The sequence below is a fragment of the Mandrillus leucophaeus genome, unplaced genomic scaffold (genome assembly GCF_000951045.1).
Source record: "Mandrillus leucophaeus isolate KB7577 unplaced genomic scaffold, Mleu.le_1.0 Scaffold474, whole genome shotgun sequence".
Classification (NCBI taxonomy): domain Eukaryota; kingdom Metazoa; phylum Chordata; class Mammalia; order Primates; family Cercopithecidae; genus Mandrillus; species Mandrillus leucophaeus.
In genome coordinates, this window is record NW_012105076.1 from 663,661 (window position 1) to 681,264 (window position 17,604).

Consider the following 17,604-nt stretch of genomic DNA (forward strand, 5'->3'; position numbering starts at 1 on the left):
GTCTCGATCTCCTGACCTCGTGATCCACCCGTCTCGGCCTCCCAAAGTGCTGGGATTACAGGCTTGAGCCACCGCGCCCGGCCAGTGTTTTACTTTCTTCACAGTAATTGCTACTACATGAAATAATCCTATGCTTTTATTGGTTTCTTTTTTTGTACATTCATCTCCTCTCTAGAATGTCTACAAAGCAAGAACCCCCTCTTGTAGACAGCATCCACAGTAGTGGCAGGCAAAAGTCAAGTCCTCAAAATATACTTACTGAATGAATTACTGAATAAATAAACGGATAACATTCCAGACAGCCAGGATAGCAAGAGCTAACAGTAGAACACAAACTTGGAAAAGCAGCCTGCAGCCAGATCATAAAAGCCATGAATACCAGGAAATAAAAGTAATCACTAAATTTATTGAGATCACCTGTCAGACACAGCCCTAAGCATTTTATGAGGCTGAATACTATAAGACAGATGTATGTGGTACTCCTATGATCATTTTATACATAAGAAAGCTGCAGCCTAGAGAAGTTCAAGAGCTTGCCAAAGGTCAATCAGCTCCTAAGTGGCAGGGCTGGCACAGAAACTCAGGAGGTCTTCCACTCCCATTCAATACGCATCAGCCGAGGGTGTACTGTGTGCCAGGTACAATATGAGGCACGCAAACACAAAGATGAAAAGCAAAAACATGGTCTCTGCCCACACAGAGCTCACTCTGTGCTAGAATATAGAAACAAATGTAAGATTTCGTCAAGGAGGGGTGCTCCCTCAGTAGAGGGTACTTAGTTGTCATATCATTACCATTTACATATGCCTTCCAATATGGAATCTCTGCTCCAAACCGGTTTTCTTTTCTGGTCACTGGAACCAAGACCATTCCGGTAACCTCACCTAAAACATCAGAATCCCTTATCTCATCCTTTCATTTTGCCTGCTTTAATTAGTCAGTCTTCCTGTCTTCCTAAAGTATTCATCACCTCCTCCCACTACTTCCTTTGACTTCCAATGTACTTGCTTACCCTCTGCCCCGATCATGTGAAAGACTTTTATGACTGGGCTCTACTTCAGTTTCTGGCATCTTTAATTCATCTAAAAATTCTGCTGTCAGGATGTCACTTCCCTATTCAGAATTCTACAGGAGCTTTCTTTAACTATGTAATAAGTGTAAACTGCTTAGCATAGAAGCAGATGCTAGATCTGCAGATGAGGCCTGAATTCACTAATCCATTCCAAAGATCTGGATGTATATTCTCGAGCCAGGTTACTAATTTAGTGCAGCTTTACATGCTTTGTATCTGCTAGGACAAACCAGTATTATCTTTTCCTCACAGAATAAAATTTAAACTAACTTACATTAACTATGTCTTTCTTATTGCAGATTGCTACTCTTGGTAAATTTAAGCTTGAAATACAACATTTTAAAATCAAGTCATGGCCAGGTGAGGTGGCTCACGTCTGTAATCCCAGCACTTTGGGAGGCCTAGGCGGGCGGATCACCTGAGGTCAGGAGACCAGCTTGGCCAACATGGTGAAATGCCACCTCTACTAAAAAAATACAAAAATTAGCCAGGCATGGTGGTGGCTGCCTGTAATCCCAGCTATTCAGGAGGCTGAGGCAGGAGAATCACTTGAACCCAGGAGGTAGAGGTTGCAGTGAGACAAGATCGCACCATTGCACTCCAGCCTGGGTGACAGAGCAAGACTCTGTCTGAAAAAAATTAATTAATTAATTAATTAAAGTCATGATGTAAAATATTAACAGTGCCATTTTTCATTTTAATATGGACAGTATTATTAATTTTATTTTATAAGTCACTGTAGTATTTTACAATCAAATTTATTAACCACATATTTGCTTCCTAATAAAGACATGCGGCCGGACACGGTGGCTCATGCCTGTAATCCCAGCAGTTTGGAAGGCTGAGGTGGGCAGAACACTTGAGGTCAGGAGTTCAAGGCCATCCTGGCCAATATGGTGAAACCCCATCTCTACTAAAAAAAATACAAAAATTAGCCAGGTGTGGTGGCACGTGCCTCTAATCCCAGCTACTCAGGAGGCTGAGGAAGAAGAATCACTTGAACCTGGGAGGCAGAGGCTGAAGTGAGCCGAGACTGTGCCACTGCACTCCAGCTACGGCAACAGAGCGAGGCTCGGTCTCAAAAATTAATAATAAAATAAAAGAACATTTATGATTCATGGGAGAAGGTCTAAATATCATTATGAACAGGTGATTGGAAGATGCCAATTCTGTAAAGGGAAATAAAATCTCAGGATTCCCAAAATTCCTATGCCAAAACAGGAATTTAACTTTGGAGGCTGAGTCATGCTAAATGGTCATCCTTTTCCTGGACGGATAACTGTTACAACTTTGTGTGGAAACATTATATATTAGCCAGACCCCTGGGGTAAGGTAAAAAACCTCAGCCATTTCCTTATGACTACCCCCCCTCAAAAAGTCACTCATACGTAAATTCTTTGCCAGCCTCGAAACCGTTAAAATGTAAATCCTCCCATAACACATGGACAAGTCAATTATAACTCCAGATCTGTAATCTAAAGTCTAGTTCCTAAAACCTAAGGTCTGTTAGCATCCACCTGGTAAGTGTCAATTCTTAGTTGATATTCCCAGGCACAGAGCAAAGGCAAGATGACAGTAATCATTCTTCACCTCTCTGTGAGACGTCTGAACAACTGTTTTCTTCCTCTATATCCTTTTTCTTCAAAGGTTTACCTTATATAAAATGTAGATTTACTGGGCATTAATTAGTCTCACAAGTAGATAATCATTTGCCTCACTGCCACCACCCCTCATGTTTTAAGGAAAATGTACAAACACTAAACCTCCTAAGAACCTCTTTGGACAAAACAGCCACAGATGCATCTGTGCCTTGCATTTTCCTGGGTGCATCCTTAAGCTGGCTCAATAAACCTTGATTGAGACACCTGCCTCAGTCACTCATTTTGGTTAACACTTCTAACCCTCATGGATGACTTAGAGAGGGTCAAGACTCCAGGGGAGGAAGTGACTGGAGATGTTGTGGAAACATCAAGAGAACTCAGAAGTGGATCCTGAATATGGGACTGAATTGCTGCAATCTCATGCTATAACTTGAATGGATAAGGAGTTGCTTCTTATGGATGAAAAAGTGGTTTCCTGAGATAGAATCTACTCCCAATAAGATGGTATGAACATTGTTGAAACGACAACAAAGGATTCCAATATCATGTAAGTCTAGCTGGTAAGGTGGTGGCAGGGTTTGAGAGGACTGACTCCAATTTTTTAAGAATTTCTACTGCAAGTAAAATGCTATCCAACAGCATTGCACCCTACAGAGAAATCTTTTGTGAAGAAAGAGTCAACTGATGCAGCTAACTTCATTGTTGTCTTATTCGGACACATTGCCTCCCCAGCCTTCAGCAACCACCACCATGATCAGTCAGCAGCCCTCAACACCCAGGCAAGAAGACTGGCAAAACGATTACAACTTGCTGAAGGCTCAAATGATCAATAGCATTTTTTTTTTTTTTTAGCAATAAAGTAATTTTAAATTAAGTTGTGCACATTTTCTTAGACAATGCTACTGCACACTTTGACTACAGTATAGCATAAACATAACTTATATGCACTGGGAAACCAAACAATTTGTGTGACTTGTCTTATTGCAATATTCCCTTTATTGTGTGGTGGTCTGGAACTGAACCCACATCATCTCCAAAGTATGCCTATACAAGAAAAAGATTGAGAGTAGAATCTACTTAAGTGAAATAGCATGTTTCTGGAACAAGATTATGGTAGAATTAAGTAGTTAAATGGATGGGCTTCGGATTCAGACTGATCTGGGTTTAAATCCTGCCTTTGTGACTCATTAGCTGAGTGACCTTCAACAAAATCATGCTCTCAGCATTGCTTTCTTCCTCTGTAAACAATGGAGATACTAACTACTCATATCATTTTACACACACATACTAAATATGCTGCAACATTGACTAAAAGTTCATAAGTAGCACCAATTTAATAGTACTAATTTAGACAGACACAGTGGCTCATGCCTGTAATCCCAGTACTTTGGGAGGCTGAGGTGGGAGAACTGCTTAAGCTCAGGAGTTCAAGACCATCCTCGGCAACATGGTGAGACAGCATCTCTACAAAAAATAAACAAAATTAGCTGGGCATGGCGGTGCACACCTGTTGTTCCAGCAACTGGGGAGAAGAGGGTTTGAGGTGGGAGGATTGCTAGGGCCCAGGAGGTTGAGGCTGCAGTGAGCTGAGATCATGCTACTACACTGCAGCCTAGGTGAGATCCTGCCTAAAAAAAAAAAAAAAAAAAAAAGGACAAAATGAAAGAAAAATAGAAAAAGAAAGAGAGAGCAATCCAGGCAGATGGAACAGCATCAGGAAAGGCAGGAAAATGGGAGAGACCATGGGCCATCATGAAACTACAAGTAATTCAATATGCCTAGAGCATGGGGAATGCAGAACTTCAAGGGGAAAATAACCCAGTAATTTATCTAACATCGTTTGCATCAAACATAAAATACTGAATGCTAGAGCCAAATAAGAACATATTGAGGGGACATGAGCTGAGATTTTCCCACTAAGTTTCATGCAAGTTGAATTTTCACATTGATCTCTGTTGAGATTAAACACATGCTACAGGTTGCAAACAATCAGAAGAAACAGAGCCATGCAATTGAGTACAGTTTTACTTTTCACAGAACATTCTACACACTCCCTGGCTCCTAAAAACCCACCTTACCCTGACTATAGACCTTTCCCCATAGCAGAGAAAAGTCCATGTCAGAGAGGATGCTTTAGTTCTGCACATGTGAATGAGAAATAGATAATAAAAAAATTATCCTGTCAACTATTGAATGCAGGCAATGCTGCTTAGCTTGTCTAGACTTTAAAGGCACACTCACCTATATAAGCAGTCCATATAGTCTGCACCCTTGCTGTATTCTTCCCAGTACCTATGATACATAACAAGTACTTGTTCTTCTGACTCCAGAACTCTCTATATAAAGAGGAAAAATATTTTTACTTGAAAAGCAATAATCCTTTTCACTGTGAACCATAAAATGTATCAAAATTAATGTTCTAAAATAATTTACATAATTAAAACTGTATAAATTACATTTACACAATACATATTAACTACACTTATTAAAAATGAAACAACTGGGAAAGATGTGAGTCTTCAATATGAAAGTGAAACATCCATAATAGAGAACAAAGTGAGCCGGGTGCAGTGGCTCACGCCTGTAATTCCAGCACTTTGGGAGGCAGAGGCGAGCGGATAACCTGAGGTCAGGAGTTCAAGACCAGCCTGACCAACATGGTGAAACCCCATCTCTACTAAATACAAAAAAATTAGCCAGCCGTGGTGGCACACGCCTGTAAGTTCCAGCTACTTGGGAAGCTGAGGCAGGAGAATCACTTGAACTCGATCACGCCAAGATCCTACCACTGTACTCCAGCCTGGGGAACAGAGCAAGACTCTATCTCTCAAAAAAAAAAAAAAAAAAATTCACACAATGTAACCTAAAATATAAAATTGCAAAAAAATTATTAATGTCTTACATAGTTATCATTTATGGTGTAACCAAAGCTCACTAGCTGACAATAGTAGAACTTTAAATTAACATACTAAACATAAACACTTTAAGACCACTTTAACACACTTGCTATCAAAAGCGCTTTCATAAGCGGATAAATGATCACATTAGAACACTAAAATGCACATGCCATATACAATCAAAAGTAGAGCATTTTCCAGTATTTTCAGGGAAACAGCACACAATCAATTGTGCCTTACTTATGAGTTTTTTTTTTTTTGTACAGATAGTGTCTCACTACATTGCCTAGGCTGGTCTTGAACTCCTGGCCTCATATGATCCTCCTGCCTCAGCCTCCCAAACTGCTGAGATTACAGGTGTAAGCCACCACACCAGGCCAATTCTTACTATTTAAAAAAGTATCTACTCCTGACCACGTGCAGGGTTAGACAGTTTAAATAAACTGTGTTGTTTTACTCCCATTTTATAGATAAAGAAAGACAAAACTCAGTCCATAAGGTAGTTGTTAAGTGAGTTGCCTGTGGTTACAACAGCTAATAAAAAGCAGAGTGAAGATTCTTACGCAGGCACAAAATTATCTCACCCAGTTCCTGATTAGATCAGTAGTCTAAATTAAGTTAGAAATGCTGTCTATAGCAAAATACTGCGAAATTCACTGTTTATACACAGATCATGTCTGTGATGCTGCCCCTCTATGTGTAGCATACTAATCAAAAAACTGGTCACAGAGACAGCTACTATCATCGTTTACCATTTCTTTTTAATTTTAGATTTTGGGAAGACTTTATATAGCATATGAAAGGCAGCTAAAAAGTGAAAATAATAAAGACAGAGATTTACCAAGAGATACGAATTAAAAACAAGGGAAAATTTGGCTGTGTTAAACAATATCCAGAGGAATAGGATATTCCTATGAGTTTTAAAACTCAACAAACTCTGAGCTGACCCTCTCCTTCATTTACTAATTACAAGATGCTGAACAAGTAAACTGATTTCCCTAACAACACAGTGCTTGACTCAAAGATCTTAATATGTATATATTTTTTAAATGCCTATTAAGAAGCAAAAACAAGGGAGGCCAAGGCGGGAGGATCACTGGAGCCCAGGAGGTTGAGACCAGCCTAGGCAGTATAGTGAGCCCCCCGTCTCTACCAAAAAAAAAAAAAAAGAAAAAAAAATTGCCAGGTGTGGTGGTGTGTGTCTGTATTCCCACCTACTCCTATATTTAAAAAAAAAGCAGGCTGGGCACGGTGGCTCACATCTGTAGTCCCAGCACTTTGGGAGGCCGAGGCAGGCGGATCACGAGGTCAGGAGATGGAGACCATCCTGTCTAACACGGTGAAACCCTGTCTCTACTGAAAATGCAAAAAATTAGCCAGACGTGGTGGCGGGCGCCTGTAGTCCCAGCTACTCGGGAGGCTGAGGCAGGAGAATGGCGTGAACCCGGGAGGTGGAGCTTGCAGTGAGTAGAGATCGCACCACTGCACTCCAGCCTGGGCGACAGAGCAAGACTCCATCTCAAAAAAATAAAAAAATAAAAAAAATTTAAAGAGCAGCAGCAGCAGCAAAACAAGCTCACCTTGATAAAAGTTCTACACTGGAAAACAGTATACTAGTAAGGTATACAACTATCAACATATTTATATCATGTATGTATCATTGCTTACCTTGTGCAAATGCCGAACGTGATTTTCCAAAAAAATCTTAGTTTCTGTATAAAGTCTTTCTCCAAGGGGTTCAGGATAGGCCACACATAAAGCATAGATATCTCTAGTTAAATTATTAAGGTTTTCATATTTATTGGAGACAAGTTTAAAACATAATGAGATTTACCTTGTTTGGCATTAAAAAATGAAAAAACATTACTTCTTTCCATGGTTTAGCTTATAAAATACATAATACTGTTATATATATGACAAAGATAGAATACATAATCATGCTTACTTTAAAAAGCACTATAAGATTCATTCACTTATTTGTTCCACAAGTATTTACTGAGAATTATTTGAAGACACTGTAAGGAAAACGGTTCTTATCAGAGAGGTTAAAATCCAGAGGGAGTTTCTGGAAATTCAAATTACCCAGAATCCTACAAAATAAGATTTATATTAGAACAGATATTAGCATAGCATCAATGAAGGGCTATGGAATATGACAAGAGGCAGATATGTCTAAGCAATTCTGAGAGACTAAACAAAAATTATTCATTTGACACAGCCTCCTACATCATAGCAGTTAGGATACTCTACCGTTATTCTATCAGAAGAAATATACCATGAGTAGGAATATCAATTAAATTTCTGAACATCAACTAAGTACCTTGCTAAGTCTCACCGGAGGTAGATAACAGGAGTGGAAAGAAGTAAGACTTTACCTTTCACTAGCTAGTGATCTTCACCAAGTTTCCTAGCCTCTCTGGGGTGGCATTTCCTTTTTCCTTTTTTTCTTTTTTTTAATATTCTTTGCTTTATTGGATCTTCTCAACATCTCCAATAATTAGAAACATTATAGACCAAGAAGAACAAAAGATAAGACTTAAGGCAAAGCCCATTTACAAGTTTGGGACCAGACACGGTATTAGATTACGATTCTGGGAACTAGGTGTTTCATATGCTGCCTCCAACCACTGTGACAAGGCATTTTGGGGGTAACAGCTCATTTGTCCACAGGAACACTGACACCAGAGCAACACAGAGGTCAGGACCTCCAGGTGGTTATACTCCAGGACTATATGCCATCTGATCGGTACGATGACCACCACCAAGTGTCTCCAAGGTAAAGATAAGGAACCTTTCCCTGACATCTCCATAGTTTACCCAAATAAACTCAGATATGTTAAAGTACTTTATAAACTGCCCATCACTAACCAAATGTAGAAGATAAAGGACCTATGAGCAACCTGAGATCAGCCTAACCAAAGATGCTGATACAAATTGATAATAAGGCTGATGATTCAGGATGAAGTCAGGTGTTTACGTTTAATAGAAAGACTAGGAAATACTGTGAAATAAAAACGTTAACTTAAAAATAAAGATGCAAATTCTTCCTCCTCTATGTCCCCCCCCAACACTTTATGTATTATTCTACAAAATTTATTTTTACACAGTAAAATTTACTTATACCTTTCCCATCCACATTAGCCTATCCTTCATCAACTCCATACTCCCAGCTCCCAGGCACAGTTCCTAGCACATGACGATTTATTAAATCCTACCGAAGGAAAGGAGATGGAAAATCAATCTCACATGCTCCCTTACCCCAGAAAGCACAAGCAGCCCTCTCCACATTTATTTACTTATTTATAAATTTTTGATCGGTTCTATTTATATATTTTTAAGCTTTATTTATTTATATTTTTAATTCAAAGAATTTTTTTGTAGAAACAGGGTCTCACCATGTTGCCTAGGCTGGTCTCAAACTCCTGGGCTCAGGCAATCCTTCTGCCTTGGCCTCCCAAAGTGCTGGGATTATAGGTATGAGCCACCACACCCAGCTTTACTTATTTTTAGTAATAATTAGTAATTAAATCATTTTAACAAAGATTACGTAGACTTTGTAACAAAGACTATGTGGACATTTTAACAAAGATTATGTCTTATGGTTCTGAATACCTACTTCTAGAATTTTCATACAACATAATGATGTTATTTGCTCCAACTATGTCTTCCTAAAGCCATATACACACTTACTTCTAAAAGATATGACTTAATTGGTATTGAAAAATTAAAACTATTCAATACCATGATTTTTGCATATGTTAATTATGTGCCCAAATGTCTCACAACGCCAAAATTAATATATCTACTGCATGTAAATGTAAACAAAATCTACTGGAAGGATTTGTGTCACATCTCCAGCATAAGGAGAAAGGAGCTACACAAGAGAGGTGGTACAGGTAGACTCTCCTACTTCATTCCATACATAGTACTTCTGCACTGTTGGACTCTTCCAGAATATACGTATTTTTTTAATGGAGTGAATCCACCTTAATAAAAATTTAAAGTTCATGTTTTAACTCACCATAGTTTTGGGTCTCAAACCACTGTATAATTTTAACCAATTAAATATGTTCTTTTTCTCTAACCTATTTAAATATCCAACCAACCAGGAAATGTTTAGTCCTTATGAAGAACACCTATGAAAATGAGCTTTTCAACCTCCAATACTCAGCTATGATTCGATTATAGACAAGATACTTTAAAAGACAAAAAACGTTGGCTGGGCATGGTGGCTGACACCTGTAATCCCAGCACTTTGGGAAGCCAAGGCGGGCGGATCACAAGGTCAAGAGATCGAGGCCAGGCGTGGGGACTCACGCCTGTAACCCCAGAACTTTAGGAGGCCAAGGTGGGCAGATCACGAGGTCAGGAGATTGAGACCATCCTGGCTAACATGGTGAAACCCCATCTCTACTAAAAACACAAAAATATTAGCCAGGCGTGGTGGCAGGCGTCTGTAGTCCCAGCTACTGGAGAGGCTGAGGCAGGAAAATGGCGTGAACCCAGGAGGCAAAGGTTGCAGTGAGCTGAGATCGCGCCACTGCACTCCAGCCTGGGCTACAGAGCAAGACTCCATCTCAAAATAAATAAATAATTAATTAATTTAAAAAAGAGATTAAGACCATCCTGGCCAACATGGTGAAACTCTGTCTCTACTAAAAATACAAAATTAGCCGGGTGTGGTGGCACATGCCTGTAATGCCAGCTACTCGGGAGGCTGAGGCAGGAGAATTGCTTGAACCTGGCAGGCGGAGGTTGCAGTGAGCCGAGATCACGCCACTGCATTTCAGCCTGGCAACAGAGTGAGACACCATCTCAAAAAAAAAAACAAAACAAAAAAACAAAACACAAAATAACTAGAGGTCAGATTTCAACTTAAACATTCTTTCACTAGACTTTCTTTTCCTAAGTCATTTTTTAGGGAGCCAGAATACAAAAACCCTTCTATTTATGAATTTTCCAGTTTAAAAATGTCTCAGTCAGAAACTAAGCTGTTCCAGAATGAAAGCTCTTAGCTGCAACCAAAAGATAGTCCTAATCAGCAGCAAAGTTATTTATTTTATTTCATGTTCTCTATTAAAAGGTGTTTCCTATGATTGGGCTTAATTTTGAGATTTAACAGTATGAACTCTATTATGCTGTGGGTCAAAAACAGTAAGAGTTTTGCAATGGAGTAAAAGTAAAGGTTATCTAAAAAATTGAAAATGGTAAGACAACCAAAAAAAGATTTGACAATTAAAAAATTAAATTAAATTAAATACCCAGTAAAAAGGAATTTGCTGACTTTTTTTTTTTTTGAGACAGAGTTTCACTCTTTTGCCCAGGCAGTGAAGTGGCACAATCTCGGCTCACTGCAACCTCCACCCTCCAGGTTCAAGCAGTTCTCCTGCCTACCTCCCGAGTAGCTGGGATTACGGTTGAGCGCCACCATGCCTGGCTAATTTTTTTGTATTTTTAGTAAAGATGGGGTTTAACCATGTTGGCCAGGCTGGTCTCGAACTCCTGACCTCAGGTGATCCATTCGCCTCAGCCTCCCAAACTGCTGGGATTACAAGCGTGAGCCACTGCGCCCCGCCAGATTTGCTGACATTTCTAATGAGAAAGAATACAAACGCGGTATCTATGAAATCATGAATTAGCAAGCAAGGATAAAAAATGACTAATTAAATCGAAAATTTTCAAGTGTACAGCTAGTGAATCAATGTGAACAAATATCAATTAGCCTGATACAATTTAGAATAGGGTGAGGCAGTTGCTGATGCACCAAACACACCTGACTATAGATAAAATCTTTCCCCATCGGTAAAATCCAAGAAAGAATGATGGGCTGCTATGTACAGACTCCATGGCTAAGACCTTCTCCTTCTAACACTTGTGAAAAGTGTCAAGGATACAGATTACCTGCCTCAATATTTTCAAATGACATCAAAATTGGTCTATGTTTGAAAGAGATGCCTGATAGAATATAAACTAGAAATGATGGCCAGGTGTGGTGGCTCACGCCTATAATCCCAGAACTTTGGGAGGCCAAGGTAGGTAGATCACCTGAGGTCAGGAGTTCAAGACCAGCCTGGCCAACACGGTGAAACCCTGTCTCTACTAAAAAAAATACAAAATTGGCTGGGTGTGATAGCACATGCCTGTAATCCCAGCTACTTGGGAGGCTGAGGCAGGAGAATCGCTTGAACTCAGGAGGCAGAGGTTGGAGTGAGCCAAGATCACACTATCGCACTCCAGCCTGGGCAGCAAGAGCAAAACTCTGTCTCAGAAAAAAACAAACAAACAAACGAAAAAAAAAACAAATGAAGACAACAGTACGCCTGGGTTTAAATGGTGGAGGATGAACTCATTTTCCTACCTGGAAGAAATACGTTGAGGGAAGGCAATATTAAGTCTCCCCTAACAATCACTTTGGACCTACTATAACCTTTTAGATGCCACTTCTCCTCAAGTAGGAAAACGTCTACATTATGCTGCTGGAGTCTGGAAATCTGTCCTAACAGCTACTAAAAGAGAGAAAACCTTGAGTAAAAGTAAACCAGAACAGGGCCAGGTACAGCCTATTTATACATAGTCCAAAAATCAAAGAATTCACCATTGGCCGGTCATAGTGGCTCATACCTGTAATCCCAGAACTTTAGGAGGCCGAGGCAGGGGGGGATCACTTAAGATCAGGAGTTCAAGACCAGCCTGGCCAACATGGTGAAACCCCGCCTCTACCAAAAATACAAAAATTAGCCAGGCATGGTGGCACGTACCTGTAATCCCAGCTACTCGGGAGGATGAGGCATGAGCATCACTTAAACCCAGGAGGTGGAGGCTGCAGCGAGCCAAGATCACACCACTGCACTCCAACCTGGGCAACAGAGACCCTGCCACAAAAAAAAATAAAAAATAAAAAAAAAAGATTCACCATTATTATTTATTCTATTTATATAAAGTTCAAGAATCAAAGAATTCACCATTTAAGAACCACAAAAGGCTGGGAGCCATGTCTCACACCTGTAATCTCAGCACTTCAGAAGTGCCAAAGTGCCTGGATCACATGAGCCCAGGGGTTCGAGACCAGCTTGGCCAACATGGCAAAACCCCATTTCTACCAAAAGTACAAAAATTAGCCAGGCATGGTGGTGGGCACTTTTAATCCCAGCTACTCAGGAGGCTGAGGTATGAGAATCACTTCAACCTGGGAGGTGGAGGCTGTAATGAGCTGAGATCACTGCATTATGTCTAATAAAAAAAAAGAACCACAAAAACAACAGGCACAAAAATCAAGATAGTAGTTAGTTCCTAGAGAAACGGGTGGGATTGTGAACTTAAAGGGTCACGTGTTTCGAGGGGGTTATAGTGAATGTTGACAATGTTCTATTGTTCAATGTTCTATTGATAACGTAATTGCTTGCATTATAATTATTTGTGCAACAGTGTATTTTATGAACTTGTCCATATTTGTGTTATATATATACCCACACTCCCCACAAATGCATGCTAAAAGTTCAAATAATAATGCATATTTGAAACAATGTGGGGGGACCTGTTTTTTCCTTTTCAAAATATTTACATTGTATGGCCCTTAAAATTTCTACTTAAGATATTAAGGGTCAGAAGTGAACTTTATATTCTTGGGCAAAATAACAGGGAAAATGATGGAATTTTACCTTATAACAATCGGTAACATAGCCTTTTATTTATTTTTGAAATGGAGTCTTGCTCTTGTTGCCCAGGCTAGAGTGCAGGCCCAATCTTGGCTCACTGCAACCTCTGCCTCCCAGGGTTCAAACAATTCACCCGACTCAGTCTCCCCAGTAGCTGGGATTACAGGCACCCACAATCACGCCTGGCTAATTTTTTTATTTTTAGTAGAGACAGGGTTTTGCCATGTTGGTCAGGCTGGTCTCAAACTCCTGACCTCGTGATCCACCCACCTCGGCCTATCAAAGTGTCAGAATTAAAGGCGTGAGCCACCATGCCCGGTCTATACTCTTTAATCATTATTTTTGCAGACTTTTTTTTTATTTTGGGGGAAGAGAAAATTCAGGATCAAGTGAAGAATAACTGGCCCAGCCACCAGCTGGGCAAGGTGGCTCACACCTGTAATCCTAGCACTTTGGGAGGCCAAGGTAGGAGAAGTGATTGAGCCCAGGAGCTCAAGACCAGCCTGGGCAACATAGTGAGACCCCATCTCTAGAAAAAAATTAACAAAATCATCTAGGTGTGGTGGTACATGCCTGTAGTCCCAGCTACTCAGGAGGCTGAGGTGGAAGGATCTCTTGAGCCTAGGAGGTTGAGGCTGCAGCGAGCTGTGGTCACACCACTGTACTCCAGCCTGGGTGACAGAGTGAGACACTGTCTCTAAAAAGAAAAGATTGAAGGAAAAAAAAAAAAAAAAGAACAACTAAACCATATTAGATGGACCAAACAAATAACATCAGAGAAATAAAGTGACTGAAAGGGTTACTTTCCAGGGAAGTAATCTATTTCAAAACCACTTAAAAAACCAAGAAATTGTCAATTCTGTACAACGATGAGGAACACATTTTAATTATTTTTTCTTTACCTCCTGTTCATTTTCCCTCCTCTTGCTCGTCTTGTAGTCATCTATAACCAACTCCTCTTCCCTCTCTGCTCCTTTAGTTAAAATATCCTTAAAAGTACCTAAAAACATGCCTAGACCAATCTCACAAGTAGCAACACTTATACAAGTGGCAACACTTTCTCAACTTTTATTAAGATTCTTGCCCCAATCCATAAGGTTCCACAGAAACATTAGCTATCTAATTCAAAGGCAGAATCTGCATTGGTTATCCTCTAGATATACTAGAAAGCATGGGAAATTGGATGTTTAAGATACTATATTCAAGTCTGTGCTCCATCAATTACTACCTGTGTGACCCTGGACAAGTAAGTCCCTTACCTCTGACATCAGTTTCCTCATCTGTTACAGTCAAGTAATTATTTTTGCACCACTGATCTGATGGACTTGAGATATCAAATAGCATAAAAAATATAAAAGATCTTTGCAAACTATGAAGTCTTCCGAAATGTCATCATCCTTTTACATGTCTTCAGTGCCCAGAACATAGTTGGCTTAACAAACTTCCCTTACTGCCTACTGGAGCTGTAAGGAATTAAATGGTTTTCTGTTGGTCTAAAGAACTTTACTGTTCTTGCATCCACATTCAGCTTAATATTAACAACTGAATTAGGCATTGAGAACAAGCTGAACCACTATCTTATGAAATCAGAGCTTTTCTAAAGAATGTATGCCCCATATAATGAGGGCAGCCCTTCTGTAGCCCCAGAAGATTACTAGAGAGGGCAGCACTAGTTAGGTCTAGCAGATCACTGTCATAGAGGAATGCAGGAAACTAGGCTTCAGGGCATCCTAGAGAAATCACCAATCTGCATTGTTACATAAAGCTCTCAATTCACAAATGTAGGCAATCTAATGAAAAACACACTTCCAGCTGGGCGTGGTGGCTCATGCCTGTAATCCCAGCACATTAGGAGGCCGAGGCGGGCGGATCACGAGGTCAGGAGATCGAGACCATCCTGGCTAACATGGTGAAACCCCGTCTCTACTAAAAATACAAAAAACTAGCCGGGCGTGGTGGCGGGCGCCTGTAGTCCCAGCTACTCGGGAGGCTGAGGCAGGAGAATGGCTTGAACCTGGGAGGCGGAGCTTGCAGTAAGCCAAGACTGCGCCACTGCACTCCAGCCTGGGCAACAGAGCAAGACTCCGTCTCAAAAAAAAAAAAAACAAAAAAAAAACCCCCCTTCCACCCCAGTCACTGAACTTGCTGTTCACTCTCCACCAAGTGCACTCTTCCTCCAAAATCACATGGCTTGCTCCCTCACTGCATTCCAGTCTCTGCTCTAATGTCACCATCCTCAGGGAGGCCTTCCTTCGCCACCCATTCTAAAAGAGCAGAGCACACACAGGTACTCCAAGCCTCCCCCACTTCCTTATCCTGCTTTCATTTATCATGACCTCTTCTTAAAAGCAATGACATTAGATTTTTTTTTTTTAACCTGCTTAGTGTCTGCTTCTATTTTTATAATAGAAAGGATTTTTTTTTGTTCACCAACTGTATTCCCAAAGCCTAAAGTAGTCCTTGACAGATACTAAGTACTCAATAAATACTTGTTGAATGAAAGGTTATCAAATACTGATTGCCATAAAAGAGGTGACAAACTTGGAAATGTAGATAATAATATATTAGAAAATAGTTACATGTGAAAGTTCCTCCATAACATTGAACATCTTCTCACTTTTCAACAAGTTTATCAATTTTAGAACACTGATCGAGCTGCCATTAAAAGGATACGAGAAGCGGTCATTCCATGTTGCTCTTTCGACATATTCCAACATGACCACAGCTTTTATTGTCGTCAAAAGTTTGTTCCATGTTTCATCAAAATCAACTACTCTTGGTTTCAAAGACATTGTGCAAGTGTAGTGTTGAAATCTGTCAATTAAAAACAATAACAAAGTTAGCATTAATTCCATAAGCTTAGTTATCTGTTTTTAAAGCACTACATAATTAAATAGCATGATATATGCAAGGAGTGAGAAAGCTACCATCTTTTCATGACTATCCAGACAAGAAATTTCATAGACTATTTACATTCATTACAAACTCTAGGAAATGGAAAGCTTCTAGTACAAATTATTTATGATCAAGGGTATAATTTCAAAGAGTTATAGTCCTCATTTAATATCTCGAGGGAAAGAAACGGGGACCCACTTAACAAGCCAACTTCCATCATGGGAAATAATGCAGGACATTCAACTGAAAGGTTTTGGCCCCAAATCCTTGTGGGCTGCACTCCTGAAAGTGGGGAATGAGGTAGCATGCAAGGGAATATGAGAGAACACAAGAAAATGAAAGGTTTTACCTTCCTGGAGCATCAGTTTTGGTATAAGATTAGGGAAGAAATTTACATTTATATTAAACCAAACAGGGATGAATTACGGAGTAGAATATAAAATTCCCATGACCTTTTAAGATTAAAAAAAGATTCCAAAGAAATGTCAGGTTTGTAGTGGAGAGCTTAAGGCTTCTTCCCAGATTCTTTGGATATCTACTTCCCAGGTCTAATGAAAAGCATGGCTCTAGCATGGAACCCCTGGCTCCAGTGAACCTAATGGGCTTTTTTTTTTTGAGACGAAGTCTCACTCCGTTGCCCTGGCTGGAGTGCCGTGGCACAATCTCGGCTCACTGCAACCTCCACCTCCCAGGTTCACACCATTCTCCTGCCTCAGCCTCCCAAGTAGCTGGGACTACAGGCACCTGCCACCACACCTGGCTAATTTTTTGTAATTTTTAGTAGAGACAGGGGTTTCACCGTGTTAGCCAGGATGGGCTTGATCTCCTGACCTCGTGATCCGCCCGCCTCGGCCTCCCAAAGTGCTGGGATTACAGGCGTGAGCCCTGAATGAGCTTTTAAGGGAGTTCAAAGACTCCTGCCTCACAGACAAACTGCATTTAGGAATTAGCTGGTTTCTGGAACAAAAGGGTCCCAAGGTTACAGAAACTTGGTTCAAGCTAGATTCTAAATCTTTCTCAATATCACATCAGATGATCAGAATTAAAAGAGAAACTTTGTAAGTTAAATTTAATTGCTCAAAGGAACATTTTTCTGGCAAATGTTTTAACAACCTCCCTCAAGTCTCCCCTCATTAGCAGGATTGTGAAGCACCAACCTAGTCTGTAGCCAAGGCCAAAAAAGGATGAAACATCTTTTCTCTTGTCCCCCACCATGGGGGAAAGGGGAGGCAGAGAATGGGAGGAGGGAATGATGCATAAAGAGAACGAGCAAAGGGAGTGGGGAGGACGGCGGCCACACCACCAGCCACGGACTGGGAGAGGCCCTTCTGCGTTCCCGGCTGAGAAGACAGTTCAGGAACAGACTCCATGGAAAATAATGAAAAAGATCAGAGAAAAGCCAAATATCCAAAAGAGGGTAAGCCATGTTGAATCACATCCTCTTTCCTCAACATACCAAAGCCTCCACCTCCTGGCCTTCAACT

The 17,604-nt window shown here is 40.4% G+C and overlaps 1 protein-coding gene across 6 annotated transcripts in view; it reads right to left on the bottom strand.

The window, feature by feature from the left end:
• CUL2 (cullin 2) overlaps positions 1 to 17,604 on the bottom strand; it is a 93,546-nt gene that overhangs the window by 58,229 nt on the left and 17,713 nt on the right. For all 6 annotated transcript variants that reach the window (XM_011995129.1, XM_011995131.1, XM_011995128.1 and 3 more), the window contains 3 exons: positions 15,899 to 16,039; positions 7,239 to 7,341; positions 4,915 to 5,009 (listed from right to left, as the gene is read on the bottom strand). In XM_011995129.1, coding sequence (XP_011850519.1) covers positions 4,915 to 5,009; positions 7,239 to 7,341; positions 15,899 to 16,017 — 317 coding nt within the window. In that variant the 5' untranslated portion in view covers positions 16,018 to 16,039. The remainder of the gene's footprint in view (positions 1 to 4,914; positions 5,010 to 7,238; positions 7,342 to 15,898; positions 16,040 to 17,604) is intronic.